Source organism: Diceros bicornis, chromosome 4 (assembly GCF_020826845.1).
Source record: "Diceros bicornis minor isolate mBicDic1 chromosome 4, mDicBic1.mat.cur, whole genome shotgun sequence".
Taxonomy (NCBI): Eukaryota; Metazoa; Chordata; class Mammalia; order Perissodactyla; family Rhinocerotidae; genus Diceros; species Diceros bicornis.
The window spans coordinates 58,542,077-58,554,958 of record NC_080743.1 but is presented as its reverse complement, the minus strand read 5'-3'; the positions used below and the strand labels follow the sequence as shown (position 1 = coordinate 58,554,958).

General features: G+C 49.0%; 1 protein-coding gene across 2 annotated transcripts in view; it reads right to left on the bottom strand.

The window, feature by feature from the left end:
• Positions 1–528: 528 nt before the first annotated feature.
• Positions 529–12,882, bottom strand: part of TDRD10 (tudor domain containing 10) — a 44,866-nt gene continuing 32,512 nt past the window's right edge. For both annotated transcript variants that reach the window (XM_058539295.1, XM_058539294.1), the window contains exons 7-13: positions 5,146–5,188; positions 4,732–4,822; positions 3,772–3,919; positions 3,360–3,505; positions 2,937–3,091; positions 1,206–1,276; positions 529–1,007 (exon numbers count right to left, since the gene is read on the bottom strand). In XM_058539295.1, the coding sequence (XP_058395278.1) occupies positions 975–1,007; positions 1,206–1,276; positions 2,937–3,091; positions 3,360–3,505; positions 3,772–3,919; positions 4,732–4,822; positions 5,146–5,188 (687 nt within the window). In that variant the 3' untranslated portion in view covers positions 529–974. The remainder of the gene's footprint in view (positions 1,008–1,205; positions 1,277–2,936; positions 3,092–3,359; positions 3,506–3,771; positions 3,920–4,731; positions 4,823–5,145; positions 5,189–12,882) is intronic.

The following is a 12,882-nucleotide window of genomic DNA, read 5'->3' as shown; positions in this document are numbered from 1 at the left end:
GTGTTTTTAGTAATGTGTACTGTGAGCTGTCCTCTGTATAATGTATTTTGTAATGTATTTTTCTCATCTACCAAAGGATGAAACAAATAAAATTATTTAAATAGTTTGGCTCTAATAAAATTATTTAAAGAAATAATGGGGTCCATGTTCACCTGATACAGAGGAAAACACTGTGAGTTGTATACCACCAACTCTGAGAGAATCCTCCACTGTTCTTGTCAAACCTAACAAACCCTTTTATGACCTTCAGTTTAAGGTTCTAATGAAGTTATAAAGCATAAACAAAGAATCAAGACCCTATCATCCTGAACCAAGTTTCTTCTCTCCACGAGGAAGGCAAGGAGAAATGAAGCCAACTTTTAGGTTGTTAGCCTATCCCTCAGGTGTGCATCTATACCCCAGGCAGGGTTTGCATGGATGGAGCTAAGGGAGTGCGTGACGCACACAGCAGTTTCTCAATCTCACTGCAGCATTTTAGGGGGCAGGCCTGGGGAGAAGCAGCTAGACAGGAATAGATCACCCCAGACTTGTGAAACATGCCAACGTTTATTCATCAAGGTGACGGCTCATTGGTTAAATGCTCCCCACCTGATTCTACAATGGAATGCCAGAAAAATTAAGAAGTGGGCCCCTTCCTTCTCCAGAATCTGTTAGGGCAATTTATATCATGCTTTAGAGTGCAAAGAAGAGACACAGGAAAGAATACACTGGCCCCCTCAGGCTTTCAACCTCATGGAAGCTTCCTACGTTTAGTTCAAATGTTCATGCTGAGTTGGGGAACTGAAAACATGACAAATTGAGACTTTACTCTCTTTTTTGAGAGGTGAGCTGGGGGTAAAGGCAAACGGGAATCAAATTAATCCTGGGCACCAGTGTGGCCTGTTCACCTCCAAGGCCTCAAGAGTGAAAGGGGTACGAGAGGGCAGAGCAGGCAGAACCTGGACAGGGGAGAGAACACACTGATGGTAGCCACGTTATTTAAACTCTTCAAACTTTAGGATGTGCGACTGGAAGAGAAAGAGAAAGACTCAGTGAGAAGGAAGGACCGCCCTGGCCAGTCCACCAACCCCCTCGGATCACCTCAGTTTGTTTTGTCTGAGGGAACACAGGCCAGGTAACCACGCAGTATCGATGCCTCAGCATGGCCTGCAGCTGAGACCCCTAGGGCGGAGGGGAGGGAAAGAGCTAGATACAGGGCCAGTTACCTCCAAGTTCAAAGCACCAGTGATCTTCCCTTTGAGGATGCGATGGATAACCTGATACGAACTCAAAATGTCTACAAAACAAAACACAACAACAAAACCTCGGTGGCACTTGGTCAGGCAGGAGGAGCAAGGTAGGGAAGTGAGAGGCCGCAGCGGCAGTGGCAGGGAAGCGCTCTGGCTGCAGACCAGCTCCTACCGACAAGTCTCTGCTAGTTAGTGCTAACTCCCTGCTGCCAGGATAAAATGAGATGGTAAATGCTGCAAAGGTGGGAGGGGGAGGGCAAAGCAACAGCACACAAAAGGAGACCTTATTATTGTTGTTAAAATAATTACAGGGATCCGGGATGTTACATTCTCTAATGGGAAATCCTAAGGACAGAAAATTGTGTTCACTCAACTCTGCTCTGCGAGTTTGGGCTGGAGAAAGATGGAGGTTAAAGAGCAGAGAGGCCTTCACCACGACGAGCGAGCACTCTTCCATGCAGGAACACGGCAGGGCAGTGCGCTGGTCAGAAACCCATGTTCCTCCAGGAGGTCTTCCCTACTCAGACCCCGCCATCCCCCCAAACTCTGGGACTGTGTATGCACGGCTCATATCCAGTGTCAGACCTCAGTTCCATCCCAAGCTATGCTATTTTCTTGAGGAGGGTCTTCTCACTTTTCTCAGGAAGTGAGAAACGTGAGGAAGGTCTTTTCACTTTTCTGAGACTTACTTTCCTCATCTATAAAGGGAGGACAATTGTACCCCTGCCTGCCTGCCTGACCTCTCAGGGCTGTCTCAGAATCAACATCAAAGCTGAGCACCCCGGGTCTGGGTTGGGCACTCCAGCCCCTCTGACAGGCTGGGAGCTGCTCTTTGGGGCAGGGGGGCTCCTCTACTCTGGGCCACCCTCCAACACCAGGCAGTCAGACTCAGCCTACCTGGAGCTCCAGAGCCCTGGTTGTTGGCCTATTACTCCCAGGGCTGGGCAACAGAGGCCCTCTTCATGCAATGACCCAAGACGACCTCTGGGTGGTGCCCCCTGACCACTGGGCAAAGCCCTGTCAGCCTCCCGGGGAGCCTTGGCTCTGTGCTTTGCCGAGGTGCTTTTCCATCTTACTTGCTGTGTGTCAGTCCGCGTTTCTTCACCTCCGCCTCTCCCCCTGATCCCCCAAAGCATTCTGCCATCCTCACGTTTCACCTAACCCCAATCTTGAGAAGGGGCAAAGAAGGAGCCTCTCCATCTCAAGGATGTGGGAACTGAGGCCCCAACAGATGTCTGGATTTAAATAGCAGCCCATCAGGAGAAGACCCCAAATCCAGTGCTAACTCGCATCAATGGTTTTCAAATCCTGTTTTTCTACTATAACAGAAATCTTTTCCAATGAAATCTTAAGCAAAACTCAATGTACATAAAACAGATGACAGCTGAGCGGCTCTGGCACAAGAGGGATGAGAAGCCTGCCCTCCCTGCCCCCACAACCAGAGAACTCAGCCTTGGGGCAGCACCTGAGGTCCCTCTCGGGATCCAGAGGCTCACGGAGCCCAGGTGCGAAAACCAACCCTCCAGAAGCAGCTTTGCAAGCTGCAGATGCCAACAACCGGGGTGAGATCAAAAGAAGAGAGGCTGAAGGGCGCCCTGAAGGCCTCTGCTCCCCATATGCTTTTCCCTGCTGAGGTCTGAGGTCCAGGGACAGGAACAGCATCTCCTGTCCCTGAAGTCCTCAGGAGGAGTGGGGAGGACGGCTTACCTTTCTCCAGCATGAATGGCTGGGTCAGAGGGGGGATGGTCCAGAAGTCGTCGCTATCCAGGCTGCGCAGTGACTGCACTGGGATGGTGGCCGACCGGCCAAAATCGATGAACATGACCACAGCCCAGGCGTCCACCCGGTCCAGCACCCAGCATCTGGCCAGAGGGAGAGGAGGGCTGTTCCACCTGGTGCCATGCACAGCGGTCCTCAACAAAGAGGGCTTGCAGGTCAAGGCTAAGAGGAGCAGCGAGTTTCTTTGCTTTTCCCCTTCCTTAGGTGGGGAAGTGATGATAAGCAGAGAAGATCTTGAGAAAGGAAGCAGCAGGAAAGAAGACAGAGTCCAGAGGAGGGAGAAGGGAAGGAGGGAAGGGACTGCTCTGCCCGCGGCCTCTCCTATACCCTCCAGCCCTGCTGGGCACACACCTGTTCCAGGCCCACCCGTAATGCCCCAGGTGGTACTCTGCCAGACAGCGGGTCCCACGCTGCACGGCCGAGTCCTGCAGGAAGGGCTGCTGCTCCTCTGCCTTGGCCAGGGTGCTGAATAGCGCCTGCATGTTCTGGTGCAGAGTCTGTAGGTGGCACAAATGCAACGAGCCTCACTACCTGCATCGCATCACACATCTGTCTCTGCAGATGTCACCTGTTACTTCAGCACCACTAACCGGCCCCAAGGGAACCAAAGGTACAAGGTGGGAGAGAGAAGGAGACTGAAACCAGGGATCAGACTGCAGTGATCCTGGTTTGCAAGACTGACTGGCCCCCATCACCACGCTCACCCCAGGAAGGCTACACGGGAAGGCACCAAAGTCCAAAAGGGCCAACCACAAGCCCATACCTCAGTGACGTGCATGGCCCAGAAGAATGGGGTCTGCGGGACGATACTGGTCACCAGCAGCCCCACCTCCCCGCCAATGTTGTGGATGGTGGCCAGCCAGCACAGGTCTCGGAAGCACTCCCTCAGGAGCAGCACCAGGAAGGACCCTCTGGGGGAGGAGCAGGGGAACAAAGTGAGGGGGGTGAATGAAGGAGCGATTCAACTAATACCTGTCCTGAGGGATGCTGGGCGGGCCACGGGCAGAAGGATCACTCTAAGCAGGAGGGCCGTGCCCACCCCTCCAGGGTAGGGGACAAGACGAATGCCCAAGTCATCACAATGCAGAGCAGAGGAAGCACCGTGCCAGGGGGCCCAGGGGCTGGAGAGTCTCGGAAGGGGGAGCAGTGAAGGGAAGCCAAAAACACACCATAGAGAGGGATGGGCAAAAGCCCTTGCTGGGCTGATCCTGAGCCTGCCAAAGTGATTCATGAGACTCTAAATGATGCGAGTTTGGACCGTCCACAACCCAGAACCACTCCTCCCTGTGTTTCAGCACATGCCCAACTTCATCCTGGCACGCCACAAACTTTATCACCTGCCTAAATCACACGTGGTCAGCAAGGCAAACCTGCTGCTTTGAAAAAACAAAACCACTCTCCTATAGCATTGTAAGTCAAACAGATTATTCTGGCATCCCTGACATTAAGAACGGTGTCCACTGTTAAAGCAGAAGATGTGGTGGACCCGCTGACCTCATGGCATCCAGGGGGAGGGAGAGTCACAGGCTTTCCCTGCACATAAATGGAAACAGATGTTTTAAGTCCCTGTGGGTCTTAAGTCACAGCCGTAGAGCCTGGGTCTGTGCAGGAGTTCCTGAACACTTCATCCCCAGCGGGTACCATCCCTGACCCCACCCTCCAGGGACTGAACGATGTTTGTAGTCACCACCTGCCCTGCTGGTCTCTCTACACCTCCATTCACCTCATTTCCATGGGAACTGCAAAGAAGGTTGTCCTCAGTTTCTCTGTCTCTCCAGGGTCACCAGAAGCTTTAGGAGTGAGCTGTGCACAAGCTGGAAAGCAGAAGATTGAGTCCTGGAGGCAACAGGGCTGTCCCTAGAAGACCGCGTCCCCTGCCCCCCACGAGGCCCTGGCCCGCCCTCAGAGGTGGGATAAAATGGGCTGTGAAGCTACATCCTTCCATCTCAGCCTCCAGATCCTCAGCCAGAGTTTGCTGGATGATATTCTTTAACCAAGAAAGCATCCTAGAGGAATAAACAGGGATATTTCCTACACCGAGGGGTCAGCATGGAACAAAGCTGGGAAGGAGGCTGGGAGAAGTCAGCCAGGAGTGGCAAAGACACTGCTGGGAACAGATGGCAGCTCAGGATCTCACCAGCGGTTTTGGCAAATCCTTGACCAGAAGCCATCTCCAAAACCTAGAGAGAAAAAGAAAAGGTATCACTGGGGCATGGCAGTCTTTATTTCATTGATTTATATGCTGAATCCCTCCAAGCAGATTTGGAGACAGGGCATCAGCAGCGCCTCGCTGACACAGGCTTTAGCTGACTTTTGGGACACCCACCACTGTCTCCTCTCTTGCTGGGATCCTGAGCCAACCAAAAAAGAAATGTTCAGAAACAGGGAAGGGAGGAAGGGAGGTGGCGCCAGGGGTACTCCATCAGGACTCAGTCACAGAAGTCCAGGACTGCTTAGCCTGGGAAGTCCCTGCTGGTACTTCTCAGAGGGAGGAGGAGGAGAAAGAGGTGGCAATGGTTATGCTGGAAGCAGGGCTGGGTGGAGACAGAAAGGCCTGGGTGCCCTGCCACTCACTAAACCTTGCAGCCCCCCAACCCACACTGGATTCCCTCTCTCCATTGTTCTCACCTGGAAAGCCCCCACCCCTGGTTAAACCCAGGTACCTGCCTGCCCTGCTGCTTACCACCGCTGACCCCTGCTGCAGAACACATATGGCCACTGTTCTCCAATGGACACAATGCTACAATCCCACCATGGGCCCCTAGTAAGTTTACCTGCCTTCTCTCCAAATGGACCACTCCACACCCTCTCCTCTCTTCAAACCCACTACACTCCCCACCCAACCCCTGCCTGACAAGCTTGCCTCTTCATCCAGGAAAACTGGAAGCAGTCAAGTGACAGGTCCCTCACCTTCTCATCACCCAAACCGCCGAAATTCCCCCTTGCTCACCCTCTCAGCCATCCCTCCTGTTTCCATGGCCGCTGTCTCACACCATCACGCCTTCTCGAGGACAGCACCCCTGCAGTCACGCCCTCTCTCTCTGCCATGGCTCTCTCCCTCCCATGTGGATGTCTCCCACCAGGAAACAAACATGCTCTATTCTCCATGTCTGAAAAGACCCTAACTTGACCCCTCTGGCGACCACCTTTCTCTGCCCCCTTCATTGCAAGTGTTGTCTAGAGGCCTATATACTTCCACATCTGACATTTTCTCTTCAACTCGTTCCAATCGGGCTTCCCTGAAACGGCTCTGCCCGGGGTCAGCAATGACCTTCATGCTCTCCACTCTGAATTTACTTGTAGTATTCCACCCACTCTCTCTTTCCAGAAACACTTCTTCTCTTGGCTTCCTTGGCATTGCACGCATCTGGCTTTCCTTCTCTTTCACTGGCTGGCCCTTTTCAGCTCAACCAATAAACGCCGGCACATCCCAGGACTTGGTCCTCTCCTCCATCTACCTTCTCTCCAAGGTCAGCTCCAGTTCCCATGGTTTTATGTATCAACAGTATACCACAGACTCCCAGATCCAGATCTCCAGCCCTAATCACTCTCTGGAATTCAACTCAAATATGGAGACGCCCACTTGACAAGACAGCTAAGAGATACACAAACTCAGCATGTCTACCCTAGACCTTCCCCAAGCTGCTTCACTCCAGCATTCTCAATTTCAGTAAATTGCATCGTTATCTACCTAGTGGCTCAGGCCCAATTCATCTCTCTCCTTAGCTCCCTACATCAAATTCATCAGCAAGCCAAGTCATCTCTTCCTCCAAAACACACCTGAACACACGTATCCCGTTCTCCCCATACCCACCACCCCAATACTAGCCATCGCCATCTCTTACCAGATGTCTAAAGAGTTCCCTGATGCCACACTGGCCCCCACAAACCAATTGCCACCCAGCAGACAACACGATCTCTTATAAACAAAAATCAGATCCCATTACTCCTCTAATTAGAACCTTCCAACATCTTCCCATTGTGTTTACAAATAAAGCCCTAAGTCTCCATTTTGCCTCACCAAGGCCGCCATGATCTGACCCTCCTTCCCACCGACCTCTCTGCCCACTCTCCCCTTCACTCACTGTGTCACACCTTTGGACATCTGTACATGCCCCCTCTGTCTGGAATGTTCCTCCTCTGGTCTTTGCATGGTTGTCTCTGACTTGTCATCCAGATCTCAGCTGAGATGTCACTTCCTCACAAAGAGGCCTCCCTAAGAATCATCTAAAGAAGTGACCCCTCACTCTTCATCACATCACTTTATTTTAATTCTCTGGTAACTTATTATCTGGCATTTTCTCATTTGTTTACTTATTTATTGGTTTACTGTATGTCTCTTCCCACTGGAATAGAAGCATCACGAGAATATGAATCACAGTCTTTTGACAATTACCTTGATCACTGAGGTAACCCCAGGGCCTAGGACAGTGCCTGATGCATATTAAGCTCTCAGTAAACATGTGTTGGAAGAAAGGAAGGAAAGGAGGGAGAGAGGAGGGGAGGGAGGGAGAAAGGAAGGAAGGAGAAATGACCTGGGGCAAATTCTTAATTCTCTAATTCTCTAAGCCTTGGTTTCCTCTTCCACCCCATGAATCACACCTGCGCTGATGTGAGGATTTAGTCGGGCTAGCATCTGTTCAGGACACGACATGCAGTAGGTGCTGAATAAATGGAAGCAGTAGGAGCGAGTGGTCAAAAGTGCAGTTTCTGGAGTCAGACTGTCTGGGCTCCAGTCCTGGTTCCAGAACTGACTGGCTCCTTAACTCTGGGCTGGGTACTTGGTGTTCTCATCTGCAAGATGGGAGAGTAACAGCACCTCCTGCTGTAATTAGACAAGTTCATACAGCAAAGCAATTAGAACAGGGCCTGCAGAGTGAGCCCTCCATGAAGCTTAACTACCGTCATCCACCAGGGAGACCCAACCCTAGGCTCCATGCTAACCCCTCTGCCTCTCCTGTGTACCCACAACAGAGCAAAGCGACAGTGCTAAAAACCATCCTCTAGCCAAGCACGTAAGGTATCTTTTCATTTAGAATCTCCTAAGACAGTTCTAAATACCAACCCCAAGAACCAATTATGAGCAGCAGTTTCAAGCTAAAAATTATTTTTAATACAGAAACATTTTAAACCACTTTTGGTCTAATTATTATTTCTTAATGATTTAAGAGATAAATATAACAAGCCCGTTTTGACAGACTGTGAAATTAAGTTTCAGAGGAAAATCTACATAATTACCATCCAACCACTACAGCAGGCACGTCACCCAAAAACAAACCTCCAATTTCAGGATGTGTTTGTAACCCAGAAGTGGCCACCTGGAAGCTACAGAGATCAAGGCAGCATCTCAGGAGCTGCCAAACCAGCCAATTTAATTAAGTTCTATTGTTGCCACAAGCACAGCAACTCTCATGCCCAGATCAATCGACAGCTGTTAATGGTCTCTTTACTTTGTTCTGGGACATTTCTGCCAGCTGGTCAAGTGTTCTAAGAGGTAGCCTGCTCCACAACTATGCTGGGGAGTCTGAGCAGCGGGAGAGAAGACGCAGGGCATACAAAGGTCAGCGGCCAGAGGCTCTGGGGTAGAGTGGAGGGGTCCCTCTGGTTCCCCCTCCCTCCCCAAGGAGAAGCTCTCACACCACTACTCATGTAACACTCAGAACATTGGCGGCCTCCCTGCCTGCAGCCTCCGAGTCTGCTCACCGCCACACCCCTGACTGCTGCTTGTCAACCTGGGCCATCTTTCTCTTCTTTTTTTGTGAAGACTGGCTCTGAGCTAACATCCATTGCTAATCCTCCTCTTTTTGCTGAGGAAAATTAGCTCTGAGCTAACATCTGTGCCCATCTTCCTCTATTTTGTATGTGGGACGCCGCCACAGCATGGCTTGATGAGCAGTGCGTAGGTCCACACCCAGGATCCGAACCAGCGAACCCCGGGCCACTGAAGAAGAGCGCACGAACTTAACCATTACGCCACTGGACCAGCCCCCCATGTCTTTTTTAGGCCCTTGTCTCTACCTGGGGAAGTGCACCTGAAGCCACCTGAAAGGCACATCCTGGTGGAAATTTACTATTTACAGCTTTAACCCTCAACTGCTTCCCTCTTGTCCAAGTAACACACCTTGCACTTCTACTATGTGCCAGGCACAGAGTGACAAAGACAAAAGACACAGACCCTGTTCTCAGGGAGCCCACATTTAGTCACTCCACAAATATTTATAAAATGCATGTGTTCTAGACACCGCCACCATGAGGCTCACACTTTGGTGGGGGCAGCAGACAAGAAGTGTACAAACAGGAATAACGTCGTGTGGCCATAAGGGCAAAGAAGAAACACAGGGCAAGGAAGAGACAAAGGGTGCTGGGGGGCGGGGGGGTTGGTGACAGCTGAACAGAGACCTGAATGAAGTGAGAAAGCAAACTCCGAAGACACCTGGGAGGAGAGCCTTCGGGGCTGAGAACAGCAGGTCCAAGGCCCTGAGGTGGGGATGTGCTTGGCCATGTTTGCAGAACGGCACTGGGGCAGATGTGACAAGTCACTTTGATCTCTTACCTGGACCACCTGAGACAGGTCTTCCTGCTTCCACTCTGGCCCCTGGAGTCTATTCTACAGGGTCCCTTTAAAACGTAAATCTAGATGAATGCATGAACAAATGGTAGCACATTCATACAACAGAAGACCACTTAGCAGTAAAAAAAGAATTGCTGATGGTGCAACCACATGGATGAATCTCAATAACATTCTGCTGAGTGAAAGAAGCCAGACGCAAAGAAGCACATACAGCATGATTCCATTTACACGAAACTCTGGAAAAGATAAGTCTCATCTAAAGTGATAGAAAGCAGATCAGTGGTTGCCTGGGGCCATGAAGGGGGGAGTTACTGACTGACTGGGAAAGGGCGCAAGAGGACCTTTTGGGTGATTGAAATGTTCTATATTTATTGTGATAGTGGTTACACAGCTGCAGACATTTGTCAAAATCCATCAAACTGAACACCTAAAATGGGTTCATTTTACTTTCTGCAAGTTATACTTTAATAAGTATACTTAATACTGTAATCATACGTGATGTTTTAACGTAAACTGGTTAAATCCAGTTATGTCGCTCCCTGCTCAAACCCTCCAGTGTTCTCACTGTTACGTGACTATGTAAACACCAAGTGCTGCTGAATCGAGTTATGTATTATATTGTTTTTATTCCTATACAACAATTTCTCCAGGAATTAACTGCTCTTTTTCCTCCTTCCATTTACTTGGATTTCCTTAAATCTCTGGCTAAGTTTTCCCACACGCCTCCAACGGCTCTTTATAACACCTCTCCACTCAATTTTCCATTTTTCTTTATGCAAACATCACCCCAGAGTCTCACACCATCCTGCTCTGTCCTGGCCTTGCGGCTGTACAACAAGTGTTCTACCCCTTTGTCATCATCTGGGAAGTCTCTGGTCCCTCTCCTGGGTTGGGTCTCCTGCTCCCAGATCACCTCATTTTCTGGCTTATTGCTTCATTTTATCAGAGCATATCCTTCCACAGCTTTCTGAGAACAGGTACATGGGGCATACATCTTTTGAGATCTTACCTTTCTGAACAAGTCTTTATTCTACCCACATCCTAGACTGATTTGATTGAGAACAGATTTAGGGTTATATATCATCTTCCTGCAGAATTTAATGACACCACCCAATCCCATACCCTTCAACGTGGATTCTCTTTCTGAAGCTTTATCCCAATATTCTAAAATATTCCTATAATGTCCGTTAGAGTTGGTTTTTCTTTTCCCATTCATTACCTTGGGCACTCATTGGTTGCTTTCAATCTGAAAACTCATATCCTTCACTCCTGGGAGATTTTGTTACATCATTTGATACTTTCGGGATCCCCCATGTTGACCTGACTCTTCCTGGATGTATGTGTTGCACCACTGAAGCTGATCTTCTAATTTTACCTTTTCTCTCTCTAAAACAATTTTACAGGATTGGCCCCGTGGCCGAATGGTTCAAGTTCCAAGCGCTCCACTTCAGTGGCCCAGGGTTTGTGGGTTCAGATCCTGGGCACAGACCTACTCCACTCATCAGCCATGCTGTGGAGGCATCCCACATACAAAATAGAGGAAGACTGGCACAGATGTTAGCTCAGGGCTAATCTTTCTCAAGCAAAAAGAGAGGAAGATCAGCAACGGATGTTAGTTCAGGGCGAATCTTCCTCACCAAAAAAATAAAAAAATAAAATTTAAAAAAATAAAACAATTTTACTACAAAATATTTCAATTGATAAATCCTCTCCCCAAAAAGCAATGACGCTATTCAAAAAATTGTCAAAAATAACCATTTCAGGAGTCTGGAAACTGACCAGAAGCATACAACAAGTTGACAGTGTCTATTAAAAAACAATAACAACAAGAGGCCAGCCCCAGTGGTTAAGTTCAGCATGCTCGGCTTCGGCAGCCTGGGTTCGGTTCCTGGGCACAGACCTACACCCCCGTCTGTCAGCGGCCATGCTGCGGTGGCAGCTCACATACAAAAAAAGGAAGATTGGCAGCAAATGTTAGCTCAGGGCAAATCTTCCTCAGCAACAACAACAAAAAAAAACCCAGTAACAACAAGAAACTGTGGGCCCTTGGATAAGAAGAGTGTGGTCAGGTGTTTCAGTTTGGAGCTTCTCCCACTCCCAGCTCCTTTGGCTGATACTTCTACAAGGTGGGCAAAACTGAAAATCAGTAGCTTCAGAGGTGGCTGACTTAGTTGGGAGCAGATGGTGGAAAAACTCCATGAGCCTGGGTGTTGTCAGAAGCAGCCATTCCGTGGTGAGCACATGAGAAAGGGCAACGTCGCAGCCCGACGATATGATCCTGTTGGCTTTTATGTGTCCTTATCTATGAAATGCCTATTCCTAGCTCTTGCCCGATTTTCTATCAGGTTGTTTCCTTTTCTCATTGATTTCCAGGAGTTTTTATTTTGCTTTTCCTTTGCTTGTTTTTTAAAAATATTCTAGATCTTAATCCAGAGGCCGACAAGAGAGTAAATATTTTAGGTTTTGTGGATATGTGGTTCTGTCACAACTACTCAACTCTGCCATTGTGTGAAGCAGAGACAATACATAAACGAGTGGGTGAGGTTGTTTTCCAGTAAAACTTTATTTGTGGACACTGAAATTTGAATTTCATTTTTTTTTTCTTTAGACTTTTGTGTGTGTGGGTGTGTGTGTGTGAGGAAGATTAGCCCTGAGCTCACATCTAATGCCAATCCTCCTTTTTGCTGAGAAAGATTGGCCCTGGCCTAACATCCGTGCCCAACTTCCTCTACTTTATATGGGACACCTGCCACAGCATAGCTTGACAAGTGGTGCATCAGTCTGTGCCCAGGATCCGAACCTGCAAACCCTGGGCTGCCAAACAGGAGCACGTGAACTAAACTGCTACGCCACCTGGCCAGCCCCCTGAAATTTGAATTTCATATACTTTTCATGTGTCATGAAATAGTATTCTTCCTTTGATTTTTTTCCCCCAACCATTTAAAACCGTAAAGACCACTCTTAGAACTTCCACTCCGGGAAGATGGCACGAAGTACCTTTTCCTATTCCTTCAGCTAAGTACAACTAAAAACTCTGGACATTACATATAAAACAAACAGATGACTTTGATCTTGGGACCAAGGGACAAAAGTGATGAGTTCCCTGGGTTTTCTTCTCACCTCCTATATCCTAGACTTAGAACTGAAGAATCCAGAAACGCCAACAGGCACAGATGAAAAAAGCCCCAACAAAATCCTATTCTCTCTAGCCAAAGGACTGGAAAAGGGGCAGTCTAACATGACAGAAAACTTCTAGACAATAATTGCTCTACTCCAGCTAAATACGTGCACGCACACACACAC